This window comes from Phyllopteryx taeniolatus, chromosome 20 (assembly GCF_024500385.1).
Source record: "Phyllopteryx taeniolatus isolate TA_2022b chromosome 20, UOR_Ptae_1.2, whole genome shotgun sequence".
NCBI lineage: Eukaryota > Metazoa > Chordata > Actinopteri > Syngnathiformes > Syngnathidae > Phyllopteryx > Phyllopteryx taeniolatus.
The window spans coordinates 10,725,572-10,748,790 of NC_084521.1; the positions used below are offsets into that span (position 1 = coordinate 10,725,572).

General features: G+C 38.5%; 1 protein-coding gene across 7 annotated transcripts in view; it reads left to right on the plus strand.

The window, feature by feature from the left end:
- Window positions 1–23,219, plus strand: part of LOC133470529 (partitioning defective 3 homolog) — a 307,047-nt gene that overhangs the window by 135,063 nt on the left and 148,765 nt on the right. For 6 of the 7 annotated variants that reach the window (XM_061758996.1, XM_061759001.1, XM_061758995.1 and 3 more), the window contains 4 exons: window positions 3,385–3,524; window positions 3,815–3,943; window positions 16,270–16,458; window positions 16,587–16,757. In XM_061758996.1, coding sequence (XP_061614980.1) covers window positions 3,385–3,524; window positions 3,815–3,943; window positions 16,270–16,458; window positions 16,587–16,757 — 629 coding nt within the window. The remainder of the gene's footprint in view (window positions 1–3,384; window positions 3,525–3,814; window positions 3,944–16,269; window positions 16,459–16,586; window positions 16,758–23,219) is intronic. The other variant, XM_061759000.1, reaches the window with a different exon arrangement.

Sequence of the window (23,219 nt, forward strand, 5' to 3'; positions counted from 1 at the left end):
TGACTTGATTATTCTCTTGCAAGTCGCTTTTTATGAATGAAGGATTTGGTATTTGGAGCGGGGGGGGGGGGGGGGGGGGGGGTGTTGTTAACAGCAACTTTTAGTAGTTGGAAGGCAGTACGTGGCACAGTCTGAAAGGACGTCAGATGGTTGAGCTGTTGAAGAGAGCTAGTCTGCTTCCAGAGCAATGAGTCTTGGGCTCATCACGGCAACACTCACTCAGACATCTTTCCCTTGTCTACATGTGTGTGGTCTGATTCTTTGTGTGGTGTAACGCATGAAACAGCGTATAGCAGAGTGAAAATTCATGGCTTTTGCTGAGAAACTAAATAAATAAATTAACAAACAGTGACATGCTTTTACTTAATATTTTACAGGGAATTACTCTAATGAATGTCCTCATTTTAAAGGTTCAAGCCATTTGTTAACTCCAAATGAGCAGTAATTATTTCCCACATGTTACTGAAATTATAAAATTATCTTAAATTGGACTAGGCTGTTTTCACAGCAATTACCATCAGAATGGTAATCCACTTTTAAAATTTGCTGTAGTTTGCCATTGACTTATTGCAATGCAGCCACTGTATGTCTCAAATGCTAGCCATGCAAACTAAAATGGTTTCACCATACCAGATACGACATTGTTTTAAGAACACCAGCAAAAATGACATTCAACTTAAGAGCTTTAACTCTTAACAAAGAACGTTATCAGTTTTAATCGAGGCTGATAGCGAGGTTTATTAGAATATTTTCACAATATGTTAATTTGTTTTAAGGTTTTGTTGAATTTTAGAACTAGGTTACAGTGGAACCTCTGAATTAAAGTCGCACAATCGGTATTTGACCCAAATTTAGGGGTAAATTTCAGCTTTCAAGTGACACAGTCACACTAAATATAAACGGTAAAACGTATACTACAGTCTATCACAGATCATCAAAGGGTTAGTTATCTTATTTTACTTTGGTTTCAAACTTTCTTTTATGACTGCTAAGAATGTTAAAATGGCTGTAGTTAGTAAATGTTTTATGATAGTGACATTTTCTCTTTCTTTTTTATATTTTTTTTCCTCAGAGGTTCCACTGAAAAATTTACATTTTAATTACCTTTATTAGCTACTTGAGCTGGGCAGCGTTTCTTCTATTGGATCTTAGATTCTGGAAGTGTACCTAATTAAGTGCTTGGGAGCTGAATCAAGCATAATATATGTTGTTTCTTAGGTGATATTTGCTCACTACTTAATTGTTGTTCCCTTTTCACATCGAATCCAGAAAGGGAACACATTTCAAGTCTTCTATTATCACAAATATAGACAACGGTTAAGTACGGGTGGCTTGCTAGAGCTCAGATTCATTCTCTGAATTGCCTTATTGGAGACTAGAAAGATCAGGGCATGATTTTGATTCTCTATATCTAGCATTGGTTATATGAATATACTGTAGTTCTTTAGAGGGCTTTATAATTCCTGGGACCATTTTGGATGAATGCTCTATTCTACAGGGAATGGTTGGCTTGGCAGCACGTGTGACATTGTATCTGCCATTTTCTTGCATTGGCATTCGTGACAAACAACTAAAGATTGAACATGAAACAACTGCAACCCATTTTGTCTGCTTTTTTTTAAATTTCAAGCATTGATTGAATGATAATAATGCACAAACACCCCCAACTTAGCTCAACTTTTTAACTTCATAACCTCTTTCAACCTGTTTGTTTATGCGCTGACACCTTAAAAAAGTTGCCAGCCGCACTTCACTCTCTCTGCGGTTTGTCTTCATCAACACAATCACTGTCAGTCAAACCAGTGACAGATCGACAGACTGCAAGGAAGACAAACTTGAGAAACTAGGTCATGATGGACTATCAGAGGCGCTGACAGCTCAGTGAAATGAGCAGCTTCTTAGGCGTGAATACTAATGTTGTTAGCATCAGAAAAAGCCTGACTGAAACAATATTAGGGGACTTTTGTGCCAGTTAACTGGTGGAAACGTAGGTAACTAGATTCAGAGTAGAATCTATCTCTGGAAATACTTAATTATTATTTTAGGAACATTATGTTGAATTCAAACATAATTTCATGAAAACATATCTGTCATCTTTTTTTATATTGTTTAGCATAAATATAATCTAGATGAATGGAGCCAAATTAAAGTACATTGTGAAAAAAAACCATGAAAAAAATAAGTGGGCACCTGTCTCAGTTAGATTGAGTGAATATCCTAGTTTATCGTCAAAAAAATAAAGACATACATACTTTCCTTACGCGGCACGGTGGCCGACTGGTTAGAGCGTCAGCCTCACAGTTCTGAGGACCCGGGTTCAATCCCCGTCCCCGCCTGTGTGGAGTTTGCATGTTCTCCCCGTGCCTGCGTGGGTTTTCTCCGGGCACTCCGGTTTCCTCCCACATCCCAAAAACATGCATTAATTGGAGACTCTAAATTGCCCGTAGGCATGACTGTGAGTGCGAATGGTTGTTTGTTTCTTTGTGCCCTGCGATTGGCTGGCAACCAGTTCAGGGTGTACCCCGCCTCCTGCCCGATGACAGCTGGGATAGGCTCCAGCACGCCCACGACCCTAGTGAGGAGAAGCGGCACAGAAAATGTATGGATGGATGGATACTTTCCTTACTGTGATCTTCAATTGTTAGCCCATTGATTCAAAGACATAACTAATATTTTAGATGTCTCCCATATTGTCAATATTCCATCATTTGAGGCCATTGTTTCTTTCTCCTTCACAACATTTTCCACATTTTGGTGCACAAACAAAAAAAAAATCTTTTAGGTCAAATTTATTAAGTGAAAAAAATCAAATGTACAATAGATTTTGAAATACAATTATGAATCCTTAGTTGACATTTGAACAACTTTTTGATTGTATCTGACAAATTCATGTCTCCTGGGCAATAAAAGTCTGGTCACAGAACTTCTTATTTATCAGTTATTGTATTTACCCATTTAACCCTCGACCAGTAATTCATATTCATTAGCTGAATCTTAAAGGTCACCATCCTAAAACCAAGAGAGACTGGAGAGCATCGAGCTCTAGTGCCTTCTCCTATTGAGCCAGTGAAATTCACTAAACTCTAAAGAGCAATGGTGACTCAAAAGGAAGTAACACAAAATAATGAATCATTTATTTAAACTCTTGAGATTGATCACATTGACTAAGATATGATTTAAAGCCTTTACTGTTTTTTTTTCAAGATGTCTGGTTATACTTTAGAATAAATAATTTGCAGATGCTGGAACATAGACACTGAAGAAAGCACAGTTTAATTTGTTTCAAGAATGTGTTGTGCTGTAGTTGTAGATGTGGTTAAGAATGATTATTCGACATTTACACCATGTCAAATGCTTAGTGTTTGTTCCTGTATGTTCCTGTAGGTCCAGAAGGTCTTGGGTTCAGCATTACTTCCAGAGATGTTCCTGTTGCTGGCAGTGCTCCTATTTATGTTAAAAACATTCTCCCTCGGGGGGCAGCCATCCAAGATGGGAGACTAAAAGCTGGAGACCGTCTCCTGGAGGTAGGACTCTTCAAACATTTTTAGCATCTCTATATATTATTCAGAAGGTATGTTATTACAGAGATTACTTATTCATTTATTGTTTTGGATTTGTTCCAAATTAGTAATATTCGTGATTGCCCTATGGATTTCATTTAATTTCAGATCTATACTTAAATTATAATCGAAAATGATAGATGAAACCGTATTTGTATTTAAAAAAAAAAGATTGACTTGAAAAACCACTCAATCAGATCTAAAATGTTTTGGAGTATCTGTGTGTACATTAATAAGTAATGTGTGTGATGTAGGTCGGTGGAGTAGATTTGATTGGTAAAACTCAAGAAGAGGTGGTGGCTCTGCTCCGAGCTGCACCTATGGGTGGGACCGTCATTCTGTTGGTGAGTCGCCAGGAGGACCCTCTGCTGCCTCGAGAAGTGGTCAGTACCCAGGCAAAACCTCTTGACATACAGGAAATGAATAAATGTCCAGACTTGAACATTTCCAAGACACGTGTATTGTCTCAAAGGTGGCTGGTCTATACTAATTGATAATTTAGGTCTCAGACCTCCCTCTCCAATCCCCACGGACAGGTCCTTACAGTAGGTGTTTGAACTTTCTTGGTCTATCATTACAGTACTAAGCCTGTTACACATTTCAGGGTCCCTGTATTTTTGCTGGTCTTCAACATGGCATAAGTCAGGCAAACAAGTTTCAGTCAATGTGAGTCAGAGTCAACGTGTTCCGAACCACGTGTACATACTTACTGTACATGCACACAATTTCTAATTCCAAACTAACTACTTTTATTACTGACTTTTTTCTTGTTGTGAAATTGTGTGGTCACACACAGATCACCGACCCCGCAAAACCAAGAACACACACGCTAAAGCTAAACGTGTCTTCAATCGCGCCCGAGCCCCAATCCATTGTGGTGATGTATAAAGACAAAATCATAAACATGTCATTGTCCAAATACTTTTGGATCTAACTGTTTGAATATACCGACTTAAGAAGTGCTTGAGATGCAACGGGGAAACGCGTACGAAACACTCAAGACCGGCTGATGTACTTGCAGACATCCCCATGTACTTTATGTAGAAAAGAATCACTGGCCTAACAATCAGGCATGCACAGAGACACAGGCATAGACACATTCCCCACATGGACACACCCACCAAATGCGCTTCCACGCAGGGTGACTTTGGCTGTCGCACACCAGATGGTGAGGCTACTGCCCTCGTCCAGTCGGGCCTCCATGGCTCTGACAGCAGGCTCAGTTGTTAGAGCACCTTGGCAGACTAGAGGCCCCTGATGCCACAACCTTACTCCCACTCGATACTCAGCCTGGCGTCTTTACTAGATTAGTCACATCTCACAATGTGGTCATTCTCTAGCATTAATTTAATAAAAACACAATTTAAAAATACACATTTGATTATTTGTCATCATGTGCAGAATACCGATCCTACACATACATTATATGAACAACAGTATGGTGATACACATAATTATAGATACTTATCCTATTAAATAGGCTTAGACACAAAAATTTTTTTTTGGCTCGCTGTACATTGAGCGACGTGGCTGAAAATTGATTGAACTGAACAATCGCAAAAGAAATACAGTCAGCGACCCCTCGCCGCACATTAGACGATGAACCCTCGCGCTTAGAAAACCAACTCATGGCAACGGAAAAACTGCAACCCTCCAGTGTTCTCCAGTGTTCAATGTTTTGACGCCCCACCTATAGTATTATTTTTCCTTATTGAAACACAAACAACATGGCACGGTGGTCAGAGAAGAAGCAGTTTGCCCTGGCCGCTATAGCTACAGTATATTAATACAAAGACAGGAAACTGTGATAAATAACAGTGTGGATATTTCTGAGGTGGCACTCGCTGCCACTCTCTTATTCATAAACGTATAATTTGCTTGTAAAATCTCACACGACATAGCATTTTTTATTTTCCTTTTACATCTGCGACGTTGCAATTTTGAATCGCAGCAAAACCAGAAGCTGACAGTCGGTCACTCATGAAATCTCACGGCTAAACCCTACATACTGTTGGTTTCGGCCATGTCACTTGGTGTCTGGCGGCCCTGAGTTTAACATTACATGGACCAATCTATGCTTTCAAATTCTGGAGATGTCTTCTATTCTATCATGATGATGCCCCAGTACACAAAGAAAAGTCCATAAAGCCATGGATGGATGTGTTTGGTGTGAAAAAGCTTGGCTGGCTTGCACAGGTTCATTCCCACAAAATAGTGGAAACTGTCATAGCTCCAAAGATGAGACATCTTAATCCTCCCAAGTTCCATAGACAGGTGTCCTGATGTTTTTGTCCATATAGTGTGCCATAACATGATGATGATGATACTGTTGTGCTTCGTAACTTCAAGGTAACCAAACCAATTTACTTTCTCATCAGCGGCTGTTGAGTGAAGTCAGCATTGTGTGTGACTTCATAAGTGGATTGGTTATGTTTGAGTGTGGCTGCTGTGCTTCTCGTAGCTCCTCAGGCATGGCCGAATTAGAGAAGAGCTGTCATGGAAAAGACAGTCGAATAATCTCTTTGGTCTGTTTTTTCTTAGCCAACTTTTCCAAGCTGAGCGAGACTGTGAGTTATATTTTTTCATCACTTTCCTCAGGAGATTAGTTTTTTCTTCCGCTCACCCTGCCTGTTATTTGTTCTCTCTCTTTCTGTCACACATTCCCCAGCACTGCTTTCACAAATCTCAATAATCCCTACAAGTATGTTCATAAAAATCAGATAAGGAGGCGAAAGCTCCGTCAGTGACAGTTATTGCAAAGAAATGGTGGAAAAGCATAGTGGATAATTGCTGTGTGTTTTTGTGTGTGTGTGAATGTGTGTGTGTGTGTGTGTGTATGTGTGTGAGAAAGAGACAAGAGAAAGCAATTATGTTTCAAACTGTGGCGTGTGTTTCATGCGTCACACACAGACACACACTTGTAGGTCTGCTTTTTCTTTTACGATTGACACGTACCTGCTTATTTTAAATGTTAGTGCTGAAAATCCCTCCGTATCATCCTTTGTTTTTTTTTTTTTTTTTTGTGTTTTTTTTTGTTTTTTGTTTTGGTGTGCCTTTGTGCACCCCAACAGGATTGTCTCACCATCCCAGCATGTTTTGGTTATGACTTCAATTACCATTGGTGGGTATTTTTTTAACTTTTAGAAATAGCTATCAGTTGCTTTAAAAATGTTTTTTTTCTCACTGGGAGGCTCACAGACCAAAACCCAGATTGGCACTTACTAGGAACGTCAGTGGACATTTTACTTTACAGAATAAATAAATTCTAGAATACATGGAATGCAAATTTAACCTTTACCAAACACTATTGCCAATTACTAGTAATGGGCCAAATAATCCTTTAATTATTTAGGATTTGGCCAATTGTGCAGAATTGATTGTTAATTCATTGTGTCAATTGAGCCAAAATTAATTAATTAAAATTAAATTTGGCCTTAACCAGCAGAGGCACTGTTGATTCACTCTCCTCTAGTTTGTGGAGGACATCATGACATCAACTATGGAAAGTTTTGGTAAACCCAGGCAGGACATTCCGAGATGGGTTCTCCAAACCCATTAAAATATATCCATCCATCCATTCTCTGAACCACTCACCGTTTTGACTAACATTTTGAATCTGCCTTGCTATACTCATCATAAAATATCTTCCTGCTCCAAATTATATCCAAGATCTTGTGAATGAGATTTAAGGCGGTTTTACCAAATGTTCTCAACCGGTAATGCCTATGGGGGTCTCAACAGGAAAACCATGATAAATTTGTTCACGTCTGACGGAGATCATTTTTGTGTGTTTTCACTCACAGTACTTTGTCATCTTCTAAATTAATCTTTGTAGTATATGGAATATTACGTTTTAGAAGAGCTTTCTGGTAAAATGGATGTGGATGTACAAGTATTTTCTAAAGGCAGGATTACAACAGACTCAAAGAAGAGGGGCAAATTATTTGGGTGCTCGTCCAACAGATTGAAAGGGTAATCCATGGAGGCTGGAGAGTGATACACTTTAAAAATAGGACCAGGACAAGAAACATGAAGTACAACTCAAGAATACAATTGAATATGAATTATCACAGCAAGCAATGGAGAATTGGTACATGCTGTATCTCAACCTCCCATCCAAATGCCTGATTTCACAACAGTTTAAACGCTACAGTTTAAAATAAAAGACATATAAGTCAAGTTTTAAATTTAGTTGAAGATCCCGATTTGTGTTTTCACTTTGGAACATAGTTTTTTTTAATTTTTTTTTAAAATTAATGTCTCAGTCAATAATGATAATGTATCATAGTGCAGGAAGGTGTAGAGTATGTTGTTCTTTCAAAGCAGGATTGTTTGACCTTGGCTGGGGAAGTTTCAGGATAATATTCCAGTTAAAATGTAATACATTGTTTTTTTATTGTACAGCTAACTAAATTCATGGATCTCAGCTTTCTGTTGCTGTAAAGTAGTTGGTGTTGCTTCTGGCCTCTATACTAAACATATTTATAACTCCACCACAGATGCTAAATCATTAGATAAAAACAACCCACAATATGGGCTTGATGAGTCATATGCCCTAGTGCGTCAGACTGCTTGTTCCTCCTTGCTCTTACATCATTCAGAGACCCACATGAGCACTATTTTTCTTACATATTGAGAGTCTGATCTGCGGTGAACAAATGGGCTTGGGAAGTCTCTGTTCTAACAGTGTGGTCCACATAAGAGCAATTAAACAGTACATTAAAATCCCCTTTTTATGATCATATCACACTTGTCACTGATCCATTAGTAGCTATATCTGCCAAGCAATGAGAATCTTAATTGCACAATTAATACCAGGCTCTGATGGATGTGACAGATGAATTTATGGCCTATGTGAATGCTGGGGAGGGATCAGACAAATGTATGACAGCGATGCTGATAATTATAGCTGGCTAATGGCCCGTTTCAAGTGCCAACCCTGGTGGCCTGGTTTAAAATCCCCTATATTATGGTTTAACAGCTGCACAGTGATTGAGGAAGATTGTTTCAATAAATAATCATAAATCAACACTTTTTCTCTTCGTCACTCAAATTGCTGTGTATAGAAGAAAAAAAGGCAAATGCGTGCCTAAAATTGAGCATTCTGTTATTCCCTTCTAAGGCTGAGCAATAATTTTAAGTGTTGATTTTGGTCTTGAGTGTTTTTAATCCTTCCTCGCACAAAATTGATCCTCAAGCTTGTACAATTCATGGCTTGTCATATTACAAGCTGGAAGACAAACAATACAAAGATGCATTGACTTAAGGTTCACTCAGTTTATCATTTTCTCAAGGGGAACTTTAACTTTATCGTCGTAGCTGTCATCGAGAGCTTCATTTGGAATTGCATCTCGATTGAAGATCTTAAAAACCTCTGAGCAAGTGCACACATATATAATAAGACCATAAAACTAGATTTGGAAATGTATTTATTACGTGTCTTGACTCATTCTTCCAATTTAGAAAACACAAACCTACATTGTTAAACTTCGTGTCACTGCAACAATACAGGAATGAGATGGTGATAAGTGATACTGATTTGATATAATACAGTCATGCCCTTGGCCCCGAATGCCCCCCCCCCCCCCCTCCCAAAAATAAATAAATAAAATAAATAAATCACATCTTTGGTGTTAATATAATTGCATGAGACTTACTGTGGTGCAATGCTTATTTCCTCGGTCTTCGTGTTAATTAAGTGATAGAGACAGAACCTTTATTTTCTCTTCCAAGCTGTTGAATAAATCAATGTATTTTAGCTTTGCAAAAACCTTAAAGAATGAGACATCACTTAGTCAGATTACACACACACACACACACACACACACACACACACAAACCTGTAGTTTGTAGTTGGGAGGGTCAAGAAAGCCATAGTAGTGTTGACTGCAATGAGCATGGTAATCTATCTGACTTTCTGGAAATCGTTAGAACAATTTCATAGCATCTTTTGATTTTCTTTCACTCAAAAAAAAAAAAAATGCTTATGAAATGATGGGACCTTGTAATGACTGTTTTATTAAAACAAAATTTATTTTGTAACTTTTTACAAACAAGGGAACCTTCCAACATAATCCATTCCAGGAAGCTGCTCAAACATCAGTGTAAGGTTGGATATTATGTAATTTATATTAGTTATATTATATTAATATTCAGTATAGGAAAAACTATCTCTGTTCTATAACTGTGATTATTCCACAAAAGATCAAAACATCAAGTAATTGTTGTTTATAATGAAACCTACATAGAAAGAAAAGTGATTTGTATTTTATCTTTGACAATAAGTTAACATGTTTTATTTCCATTGCTATTATCTTTTTGCTCTTTGGCTTTTGGCTTATCAGTGACACTTTTTACTCAGGACAGATACAGACACAGATCCACAGAAAATGCACACTTTAAAACACGATAAGGAATATCAGCAAACCGCTCACTTTCTTCATTTTTGTTCAGCGTCTGGTTTGCTTTTTGGCTTTTGGGCCATATTCATATGTTTATGTTTGGAAGTTCAAGTTCTGGGTGTCTACCGTACATACGTGTGGTAAAACAGTTATCTAATTCGTTTTTTTCCCCTTATTATTTATTACCTTTGAAGTCTCAACTGATGAATTGTTGCTGCCTTATTATTTTGGCAATGCGTTCAAAGTAGAATGATACGAAACTTGCTTTGTCATAATTAAAGATAATCCTTCCAAGTGCTATTTAAGACAATACCAGCTTGTCTATTGATATCTAAGCGTGAAGTGTCAATCCCATCTGTTTTCATTTAGCACTTTTCAGCAGCTGTTCCTGTAATTATGTTTGCTGTCAGTGCAAAGAACGAGAGAGTGCATTGCAGCATCGTGCCATGCTGACAAACAAGGTTGTTAGAGGCCACTTGTGGTGACGGTTACTTTTTTGCTGAAGAGGATTCAACACGTTTCAACAACACATAATAGGTTGAAGTGTATATAGTCTGGCTGACATAGCATTGACATTCTTTCAGCCACCGATATTTGCAGATGAGGAGCATCTGGATCATAATTTGCAGCTATTGTTCCACTTATACATCTTTTTTTTCTCAGATCATCAACCCTGGTCATCAGCATGTCAATTTTCAGTTGCACTTCATAAAAATGAAGTCCTTTATCAAGTTCAGAGCTAATTTGTATTTTTAAGCAACCTCACCATACTGCATCTATGAAATAGGGGTTTTAAAACTTTATTCAAGATTCGGTTCGACCCTAACTATAAAAGCCTGGGTACTATGCCAACTTAGTTTTTCAACCCTATTTTTAAACCGGCAGGACCACGTTCAAACAAATAACAATAATACATTCAAAAGAAGTAAGTAAGTAAGTAAGTAAATAATGAATAAATTAGAGGCTGATTTAAGAGAGAATTGGAGTTTTGCATAATCCTGGATATGATAGCCTGAGGCACACTAAATTTAATGGTTTGTGCCTTAGCCTTGCCACACATCAAGCCCAAAGTTGAATAAAGATGGAAAGGGGTTAATATACAAAGAGCGCAGAAACCATGATGCCAAATGGCATGCTTTGTCTTTGGCAGATTACAAAAAAAAACTATTAATAATCTCCACCCCCAAAAAATTATCACATATTATTTAAAGTGCATTGCATTTTGTTGCAACAGAAACACACTTACAATAACTTCTATTAAAGGTTGCTTTAAAACATCTCCTACCAGCTCGTTGCCTTCATGCACCTGAAACATCCCACTGAACCTGTAAAACATTGGATTAGTTTTGTATTTTTGCAACTTCTAGGCCCTTTGTCACAAAATATTACACGGCCTGAAGGAATTTGTGTGACAACACTCATCACACATTTTGCAATTACACCCATGGCTGACTTCTTTTAGCCTCTTTGAATTTATTTCCAGTGACCTTTATGTCACCAAATTAGGCCAAGTGTGGAGAGAAGTTTCCAGCAGTATTAATTGTTTTAGGCATTGAGGTGCAGAGAACTCAGACTTTGTGTGTGAAAAGAACTAATTGTGATTCATTTGCCCGTTTCCCTCCTTCAAGTCGCTCTTGCTTCCTCACACCTGTTCAGTGCACCTTCCTTGTTCGCATGTGAGGAGTGAAGTCAGGTGGAAACAAAATAAAAAGGCCAATTAAGCAGAGAAAGGAGGTGGGGGTGCCCTTTTTCTAGACTAATGAACAACATTTTCTTGTATTTGTCCTTCTTTGTTCACCTAGTTGCATGCCACCACCCCTGTAAAAATGACTAAATGAATGGGTGTCTCGGGCTTAACAATGTTACTTAGTGTGGGAGTCACTATATTCTCTTGGACTGTGAGTGCACGATGAAATAGGGGTATTTTCACACTTGTAATTTTGTTTTCTGATGCAAAGCATGTTGCATTTTACATTTAAATTACATTACCAAGGGTGGATTTTTTTATTAGCCAGACAGGCAAGTGCCTGGGGCCCGGGGAATGTCTCTTAGAAAACTGATTCATAAAGTGGTATTCCGTTTAAAGCAACTGTTGTTTTTTTATTCCTAATTCATGCACTTAACAGATCAAAATGCTTATACTGTATCTATCATGATCGTTTCGAATGGTCCCCGTCCTTTCTCATGCAATGGTCTAGTCCATCTTACTGCACATGTGGAAATTTAGTTATTAGCAAAACAAACTTAGTGGCACATTGTGAGGACAATGAAGTGGAGTTATTCAAGTAGAGCTGCTAAGAGGATCAGAGGACGACCAAAGGTTTCAGCCTTTTTCACAGTGAAACTGAATGTGCATAACTTACAACAGCAAGAGCCATATCTTCTTGCCAGTTGCAGTAGCATTACTGTCAGGTCCGCCAAGGAGAATGGAGTCAAGATGAAGTGCAGTGTGACATGAGTGGCAGCTCTGATAGTGAAGATGTGTGTATTTAAGTGTATTTAAACTTTACATAAATTACAGTAAAAGTGTAGAGATGATTAACTTGGTAGATAATAATCCTCAAAACGCATGTTTAGGACTTTATCTACTTCAGAAAAAAGGAGCGTTTTCTCAAATTCACACTGATGATAACCATTATTATTCAAGATGTTTGCAGTACATGGACGTTCAGGGTCCCATAACTGGTTTTGCCTTGGACCCCCAAATGAATAAATATGCCCGCTGTACATTACATTTGCTGCTGTATACGTTACCTTATATGCTTAAACGTTGTTGTTGATAGAATCTAAACCAATAGTTTGTGGCGATTTGAGCAACAGCTCAAATTGACAAATCACCAATGCTGGGACTGTTTCTATTTCAACATAACCTTATTGAAATAATTTGAATATGGAGCCTTTTTTTTTTTTTTTTTTACGAGCTGTGAGACATGAAGAGCGGTTTCAATCAATAAATGATCTTTTCACTATTGTTTCAATACTGGTCTTTGGTCTGTGTAATTACACCAACTGCAGAGAAATTTAACGGTGGCCGACTGGTTAGCACATCAGCCTCACAGTTCTGAGAACCGGTGTTCAAATCCCGGCCCCGCCTGTGTGGAGTTTGCATTTTATCCTCATGCCTGCGTGGGTTTTCTCCAGGCACTCAGGTTTTCTCCCACATCCCAAAAACATGCATGGTAGGTTGATTGAAGACTCTAAATTGCCCGTAGGTGTGAGTGTGAATGGTTGTTTGTTTATATGTGCCCTCTGATTGACTGCCGACCAGTTCAGGGTGTACCCCGCCTCCCGCCCGAAGACGGCTGGGATAGGCTGCAGCACGCCCGCAACCCTTATGAGGATAAGCGATACAGAAAATGGATGGATGGATGATTAGTACAGTTCATTTGGTCAAAAGTGAAGACTATTATCTAAGCACTGGTGCGTACCAAACAACTCAATTTCTAGTACATGAACACTTTGAGAGCAATGTTGTGATTTCTGTTGACTTTTCCAGCTTAGTTTCCCTGTCCTTTGGACGACAAATCTGACATTTCGCCAGTAAATGCAGCTCCCGCTTCTCCTTGGTATTTAGAAAGTCACTCCATGACAAAAAAGGGGTTTTGAGGCAGGAACACAAGAAACCGTAATTCTCTTCCCAGCAAAACCTTGACCCACAATGTACTGTTAAGAAGTACACATTTGGACAAAACCTTATTCAAACAACTGCTACTGTTTCCTAGTTTTATTTTATGTGGTTTACAGTTTACAGCGTTTCAAACAATGGGTATCTAGTAGTAGTAGTATCCAGGTCGGTTTGGGCTGTGTTGAATCGATGCAACGGGCCCTGTCAGGCAGCCTGACATACTCATTCTAGCCTAGCAGCACTTTTTCCTGTCTAATGAAAATGTTTCACTGCTCTCTCATCCTCTGCCGTGGCCCGCTATTCCCGGAACACGGCTCTGAGTGGGCGGTTATTCTGTCATCATTGTGGAGGGAGTGTGCTCTCAAGCACTGACACACCTTAAACAGACACACTAAATCGGAGCCAGACATTGTTTCATTACCCCGTGTATCACTATATGTAACTGCTGGATGAAAGGGGATTGAAAGTGACATTGGCCTTTAAATTCAGTTTTTATTTATTTTTTTACAATAGTCTGGAAATAATCTAGTAGTCTTTTTTTAGGTATTTAGGGAGAGTGGGATTAAATGGTTTATGGCATTCTGAGGGTCCAATTGTGTACAAAATCCAGCGGGTGGGTAGTACAGACATTTGTCTAAATGAAAAGAGAATAGCAGAATAATAAAATAAAAAGCAGAACCAAAAACAAAAAGAAGGGGCCGGCTGTCTGGCGTTTTGGGTTGCGTTCAAAAGAGCGTTCACCTGAATGCACCGTTTCATCCCAATAACTCCTTAGCCCATGGAAGAAGCAAAAATAGCCACCTTTATGGTCGGTCTTTCCACCTCCCTGTGCTTAACACTTTAACCAAGCAGCTGTGAGGGGCACACACCTGGCGGCCATCCATCTGGCTGTGTGCGAGAGTGCATGTCTGTGTGCTGATACGAGTCCATTTAAATAGGTCTTGCAGTGAGGTCTCTGGGGTTGATTGCTCTCACTGCCATTAATCTTCAAATGGACTTTATCTGGCCCATCACAACATCCCACAACTGCTCTCAAGCTCTCAATCTGCAATCAGGGAACAAGGCACCAAAGCACAATGTAGTGTCTGCCTATAGACGTATGTTTGAAAAGAAAAAAGAAAATGTCATAGTGACCTTTCACAAATCTTTAAAATATTGGTTGGTGGTGCACTAGGCAACAGGCTGGTTTATCCGAATGTTCATCTCACATTTGACACAGGAAACTGCATTCAAATGTATGGTGAAGCCCTAATTGTAGAATTTTTTACCTGATGCTACGTAGGCTAATTGAAAGTTCTAAATCGTTCATATGTGTGACTGTGAATGGTTGTTGCGGTGATGTTGTTTAAGTATATGTGCCCTGGCTGTGACTTACTGAAGTATATAAATTGATAAATGATTTGGTGTACATTAACATTGGGTTTAATTTCTTCTATTTGCTTTATAACAACACATTTTAACCTGAAATAGGATACATATGATGTCTTAACAAATTAGGTGTTCAGGTTGTGTGAGACTGACCTAAACATTACTCTTGGACCCAAGAGCGATTGTTTTCATTTTCTTTCTTATTAATAGGCTCATAGGTTTACATACACTGGCATGTGAGTGATCAAGCAAAACCACTTTTGTTTTTGTTTTTCTTCCAGAGAAGCCTGTATTTCAGATGATGTTGCTTGAGGGTTGTTTTTTGCATCCCAAATAATCCTCCTTGTAGTTGTGGTTAAAATCTTTGTTGGTTTATCTGACTATGGCTAGGTATCCACAGAACCACAGACCTTCCACTTCTTTATCAGAGTTTTAACACCACTAAATAGAATTTTCCAATCTTTAGATATCTGTCTTCATCCTTTCCCTGATTTATAGTTCAACTTCCTTCTCTCACAGGTCATTTGACAGTTCTTTTGCTTTCCCCATGCCTCAGTATCACGCAAAGTCAATGCAGCCCTGGATGAAATGTGCAGGGTTCTCCCAAGAGCTTAGAAACTCATTGACAATTCATACACAGACACTAATTAACAATAAAAAAAAGTCACAGGTGTGGAAACTTACACTTAATAGCCATTTAAACCTGTGTGTGTGTGCGTGTGTCAGCATGTGTGTATAATCAGGCCAAGCATTCAAGGGAATGTAAATGTTTGATAAGGATGATTTGGGTGATTTCAGATACCAATATAATTTGAAAAAGGTCCACACAATGATGAATTATAAAAAGTTTTCTGTATGATCAGTCATATTTTCTTCCAAATTACCAATTTTATTAATTTTTTTTACCAATTCTGCCCAGTTATGTAAATCTCTGAGCACGACTTTATTTAAAGAAAACATTGAAGCGGCATATGTTATCTCTCTTTTTTTATTTTTTACAAAATAGCTGCGAATTGTTATTATGTCCTGTTTTATATTAACAACATTATGGTCCCAATTAATTCTTTGTTTTATTTTGTTTAAACACATTTTATTCTGCTTCTTTAGAACACTCATACATAGTACATAGTTTATAACTAAAACAACAAAGTAACATTAGCTAAACACATGAGCAGTCATGGATATGTTTGGGGAGGAGCTGCTTTGGAGACAGATCCTAGGTTCCCTGTGAATACAGCCACACAATATGATAGAGAATGATTGGATTCATAAGATTTATATTACATTTAGTTAGTTTTTCCCTACTTTTCTACAGCAACTGGGGGATGATGACCTGGTGTTGACCCCTGATGGTACACGGGAGTTCCTGACCTTTGAGATCCCACTCAATGACTCTGGTTCGGCGGGCCTGGGGGTCAGTGTCAAGGGTAATAGATCCAAGGAGAGCCACGCTGACTTGGGCATATTTGTCAAATCCATTATCAATGGAGGTGCTGCTAGCAAGGCAAGTAACAACTATCCTCCTTTACCTAGCAACACAAACATATTCAACATAAACGAATAATGGCTGTATTTACTGCATATATTATTAGGAGGAGCTCTAACACTAATTTGGTGAGCATTCATCTACAGGATGGGCGTCTACGCATAAATGACCAACTCATCGCAGTCAATGGGGAGTCGTTGCTTGGGAATACCAATCAGGAAGCAATGGAAACACTCCGCAAGTCTATGTCAGTCGAAGGCAACAAACGAGGAATGATCCAGCTCATAGTAGCCCGACGGATGGCCCAAAACGCAGAGGTAGCACTTGTAGCACATGGTTTAGCATTAATTGCTTTGTATTTTAATCATGAATGAATTCATCGGTATGACTGCCTGTCTAATTTTCCCCAATTTGTAAATATACACATCACATTTTTTTACTCTCACATCTGAAATGTCCAAAATAAATTATTATTATTATTATTATTATTATTATTATTATTAACTCTTTGGTGAACCGTGATGGAAAGAGCAGAAAATCACAACAACAACAACATACACTCGTTTGCTAGTGTAGTATGTTTACCTCTAAAATCTAATGAGATCCATTACAATAATAAATCATTCTAGGTAATGTTCAGTGCGTAATTCTGTTATACATAGATACATTTTTCCTGCATTTCTACAACAACTAAAATTAAGTTATTGTATTTATTTATCATTGTGGTTGTAATAAGATTTGGCATACAGCAGATGCAGCTCTTATTTAATACAATCTGATTGGTAGAAACTGGCGGCACGGTGGCCGACTGATTAGAGCGTCAGCCTCACAGTTCTGAGGACGCGGGTTCAATCCCCGGCCCCGCCTGTGTGGAGTTTGCATGTTCTCCCCGTGCCTGCGTGGGTTTTCTCCGGGTACTCCGGTTTCCTCCCACATCCCAAAAACATGCATGAATTGGAGACTCTAAATTGCCCGTAGGCATGACTGTGAGTTCGAATGGTTGTTTGTTCCTATGTGCCCTGCGATTGGCTGGCAACCAGTTCAGGGTGTACCCCGCCTCCTGCCCGATGACAGCTGGGATAGGCTCCAGCACGCCCGCGACCCTAGTGAGGAGAAGCGGCTCAGAAAATGGATGGATGGATGGATGGTAGAAACTGGTTTTCTGGATGCACTCAACATGAAGAGCTTTGGTTGAGTGGACATGAGAGGGGAAGCCATATTTCCACTGCATGAGTGACAGTTTTTTTCTTATGACTGTAGACCTCAACTCTTAATCCATCACACTGTAGATTTCGGAGCTGTGAAATAACTAAGGGATAACTTAGATGAGGCGGCCAAAAAAACTATGCAAATCTTCAAACAGTCTCATTTCCTGTCTGAGATAGGTGATAGCAACTCACATTTATTTCCTTCCTTGGTGTGATTTACTTTGGCCACAGCGGGCCTTTGATCTGATATCTTAAGAAGCCCTTTGCTGAGTTATGATTGACAGTTTTGCGGAAAAACACTGTAGGATAGACCGATAAAGGAATATGTATTCCGCCTAGATTTTAGATTAGTATAAGCAAATGGTCAATCACATTTGTAGGAGGATGGTTAGCTTGTTCTGAATATACTGTACTGTTTTAATCCCAAAATAACCCCATATTATTTTACACACATTATTCTTAGTTGTGCCGTATCATAAACAATACATTGCAAAACAGTGTTAGAGTAACGTGAAATGCAAAAGCCAAAATCACAGTCACTACAGCAGGTACCACTGTGCAGTCTCATGAGATAGAATATGTGTAAAATAATGAGAGCTTCTAATTGAATCTAAGTCTCCATTTTTTATATAGCATGTGTAACTTTTGTTCTAGTGGTCAACGTTCACCCTTGTTGCATCAAGTAAATAGTTTGTTGAAAATTTTGGATAAATTTGAAGTTTGATGGGTATTTAAAACAAACATTATGTTCAGTTGTCTGCCTCGCTTCCTTAGCAGCTCCTTGAATTGTAAAATGTAGGGCTGTTTTAGTGCTTTCTGGCATTTACCTGTATATTAGCTTCCCATACAAACCTAACCCTACCTCTTCCTGTGTTACACTTGAAGGAAGTAGGACACTCATTCCTTCTGGAAAAGCACTGCCTGGAGGTTTAATGAGTTCTATCACGTCCAGTCCCTCGCTTGTCCTTTTTAATCCCTCACAAGCTGAGAGAAAGGTGGACGTCTCTCTGCAGTGCAGTTTCTACGTTTTTGATTCACTTAGGGTTTTGGACAAAGTCTGGAAGCTTGTGTTTAATCTGATATTTACTTCTGTATCTCTGGGCGTGTATTGATGGTTCTGTCGAAAGCTTTGTAATCAGTTTGTGCAGAAGGTACATTAGATTTTGTCCATTAAAATCCAATTCGAGACGAACACATACAGGAAGCTAGTGTCCTGAAAGTTAATTTGATGCCATATGCCATGCCTCTTTATGTATTTCATTATGCCTAAGAGTAGTGGTGCCTAACGTCTTAGACGTGGAGAGAGTAGCCTAAGAGTAGTGAAAAAATGAGTTAATTGAGTATTTTAGATCAGAGGGGGAACCCAATAAGAAATTTAGACTTCTTCCCCCAACCACCCCCATCTCCATCTCCACTGCTTAGACCCCTGGCCAGGCAGATAGTATGTGAGGAACCGGCACCAGTTTGCCACTGTCACCCAGCAGAATGGGACTGAGCACTGGAGGCCACCATTGAAATGAATCAGATCCATCACTGTCTGCAGGGGATAGGAGCCGAGCTACACACACTAATGCATCAGAGGCGGAACCTGCGACGGGCGCACATCCAGGCTGCCTCACTCCATGAAAATTACACTGATTTCATCATTGCCCGGTCCTGCCGGCTAAACTATCACATGTTCAAGAACAGAGCAGGAACATATCTTATATATATATCTTTGGAGTTTAAATTTGTTTTGGTGCACAGCAGAATAGCATGCACATAAATACCTACAGAACTAGCCAGTATTTTATCATTTGTGAACTGGCCAAAGATGCTAAATAATTAGAATTGTAATGTGAGGCAATGGCCACACTTAATGGTGGTTTTCTTAATTTTCATGAGTATAAAAAAGGTATAATAGAGGCCCTTTACTTAATAAATATGTACAGTAGTTGCATGTGCGATTGCAAAAGCGTCTTTTTCCAAATTCCAAATTGTATAACCCGAGGGGCATTTATTTAACTTTAGAGAGTCCACTGTACATACATTTTCACACATTGCTCAAATTCTCTGATACTGTACTTCAAATATTTATTTTCACCACACACTCTCCACGCACACTCAATCCTCTCAGTTAAAAAAAAATTCAGTAGTTTTCTTACTGTTAGCAGCTCCTTAGTTTAATTTAGTACCCAGTTTAGAATATTAAAGAGGTCACACTGGTTTTCCTCAGATGAGCGCCTTTGTGATTAATTTGTATTAATTCATGCTGTTCAAAATATGTGTGTGTGTGTGCATATGTGTGTGAGAATGAGTATTGTAGTTCAAGCCCTACAGGTATCTGTGAGTCAAACGCTTGCTACTTATAAATAATTAAATAATGCTCAAAGAGAACCCTCAACTCAAAATAGCACTCAATCAAAAGTAAATTAAAATAGGCTGTCATAATATGCATTTGAATATATGATAGTATGCAGAACATATGTTTTGCTGTGTAATATGTTTTGATTTCAGTCCTTGTCATACACACAAGGGCATATGAACCAAAGGCACACACTTTTATCTCTGCTAGATCTCTCCAGAACAATTATTTTTTTCTCTCTTCAGGCGCCTATTTGAAAAAGTATCCTTATGCCCCAGATAGTCAAGGAAGATGATTGGTCATTGGCAAGTTGATTGAAGCATTATAATTGCATGGCTGTTTCTTCATGCGACCTAATTTTTCTTTTTTTAAATCTTTGTTCTATTAATATGTTGTCACGTGTGTTAATGTTGAATCACAATTCAGAAGAAGCAATTTCAATTCTATTTATTATAATTCCACGCTGCTTTAATGTTCCAACTTCCATGGAACAGGAAGGTCCTATCATTGATCTTTTTTTCTACTCAGTTCAGCACAACTACAGTATTACTTGCCCTTCCAGAAGTATTGTAACAGTGAGATCAATTCATTATTTTTTATTTTTCATGTAGACTGAATATATTTGGGTTTGACATCAGGTGTGAATATGAGATGAAAGATCAACATTTCAGCAATTCCTGTTATTAACATTTACAAAAATGCAACAAGCAATTATGAAAATGATACAGGAAAAATAATCAGAGCTATTTCACAAACATTAGTTATAGCCAATACAACAATTTTGAATGTCCTGAAGAAACAAATCACTGGTGTATTAAGTTACATACATTGGGTATATCAAGGAAAACAACAGCAGCTGATGATAGAAACAGAGTGAGAGTTGTAAAGAAGCCCCCAAAAACTCTTAGTGACACAGCTTTGACAGTGCAGAAGTGAAGGTATTACAATCTACTAGTGTGTTGAAGTTCATGAAAAAAGTGCAGAGGCGACAGTAGAAGATCCAAACCACTCATCAGCAAGATTATTCGAAGGCTTGGCTGTAATTTGTGAATAAGTATAGAGATGGGCCTCAGAAATTGTGCAACAAAGTGAACTGAGAACTCTACAGAAACATTTTGTATGCAAATTTAAAATACAGTGCATTCAAACTGATTAGGGAATCGTGCCTGTGAATATTCTGATTTACCCAGGTCATTGTATTCTCAGCGCATTGAATTGATCGAAACTGGGCTGTTGAGGTTGTCTTAGAAGCTGTTTACCTTTCATCTGTGCAGGCTTCATTAGTTCATGCTGAAAGATTGGCTAGGACAGCGCTAGTCTGAGTGGGTTCCGTAGGATCCAAGTATTTATGATATAAAGTAGAGGCACATACCAACCAAGAGTGGTTGCACTCTTTTGGGATGCAAAACGACAAACTGGGAGAGCCACCTAAACACATCGCGGAAATAGTAGCTTTAATCAGGGGCAAGAGGTGGTCAGTCAGTCCCCTCTCAGCCTGTCACGTTTTGATGGGTTCCCACATTTTTCACATTCTGTCAAAGCTTTCTACAGATGAAATGTGGACACCTGACAACAATGGAGCCAAGATCGTGGCTCAGCTAGACTGGGTCTGGTTCCAGAGTCGGCGTCAGTGCGCGGGGGACAGGGATGGGGGGTTGGGAGACACATACTGCTGCTCAATTATTATTTTTTTTAATATATTTTTTTTGTCAAGTTAATTCTCTAATCCATCTTTTGTGCCACCCAAAAGAGCAAAGTTATTCAGATACCCACTGCAGTGCACTGGTATTGCCAGAAAATGTAAGCACCCAATCTCCCTCTCGCTCTCTCTCTCTCTCTCTCTCTCTCTCACTCACTCACTCACTCACTCACTCACTCACTCACTCACTCACTCACTCACTCACTCACTGTTGTCTCTAACCCAACACCTAATTTATAAATTATCGTAATTTCTCGTTTATAATGCACATCCCCCCCCCCTCCCCCCCCCAAGAAATTGTCAAAAGTCAATAGTGCGCATTATACATAGGTATAGGGGCAAAGGGTAAAAAAAATTCACATTTTATAAATGTATGCTGCCATCTAGTGGTTATGAAAAAGATGTACACTTTCATTCCAAAATGCCACCGCCACCTCGTGGTTATGAGAGAGGTTTACACTTTCATTCTAATATGTCACCGCCACCTAGTGGTTATACAAAAGGTGTGGCATACACTTTAATTCCAATATGACAGGGGTAGTATGACTGCATATATGTACAGTTGTGCTCATAAGATTACATAGCCTGGCATAATTTGTCAAATATTGTTTTGTTTATTAAATATGACTATATATAATAGAATATAACAACAACCATTATTAATTTATTTATGGTTATGTTTTGTTTAATGATAATGCTGTTCTGAAATGCTTGACCGTTAAATTTGAATTACATTAAAATAAAATTAAATGTGTTTCACCTGGTCCTTCATGTTTTCTTTGAATAATTGTAGCCATCTTACAAATTCTGCATGGGCAATCAAATATATGAGCACAGCTGTGTTTTCTAATTTACTAAATAAAAGTAGGGCTGTCAATTTCAAAATAAGAACAAGTAAATAAAAAAAAGTATTACATGTTCAAATAAAGTGCTTAACATCAGAATAATTATTTGAAAAAAACTAACGAAATACAGATAATACTTCGTTTTGATCATATGGCTAGAAGCAAAATCATGCATTGTAAAAATGCATTATACATAGGTAGAAGGGTTTTCCAGAATTTTGAGGTCAACTTTGGGGGATGCGTATTATACATGGGTGCACATTATATAGGAGAAATTACGGTAATTGATTTATTGAATTATTTGATTGATTGAAGCACAACTGGCCCAGTGAATCGGCCTCAGATTTTTTTGTATTTTCTTAAACGTCAGTGGACAAAGATGTTATGGGGTCAGTTAAAATTCATATTTTCATTGTTTATATATTATGTAATACATGCAGGTCACTTCCAGCAAGTTGTCAACTATAGTTTAGCTAAAAATGAGGGTTTTATTATGCAGTTATCATCTGTTTCTGTCTGTCACACAGCCACAGTTCAGGTAGGTATTAATCACACATGAATCTATCTAAAAGTAGACAGCCTGATAATGAATATGCTTCTGGCTGGCACTGACTTGAAATCGAGCATGGAATGTAAACCCATGGCTGTCCACACATTTGTGGTGTCATTTATGTCAGAGATCT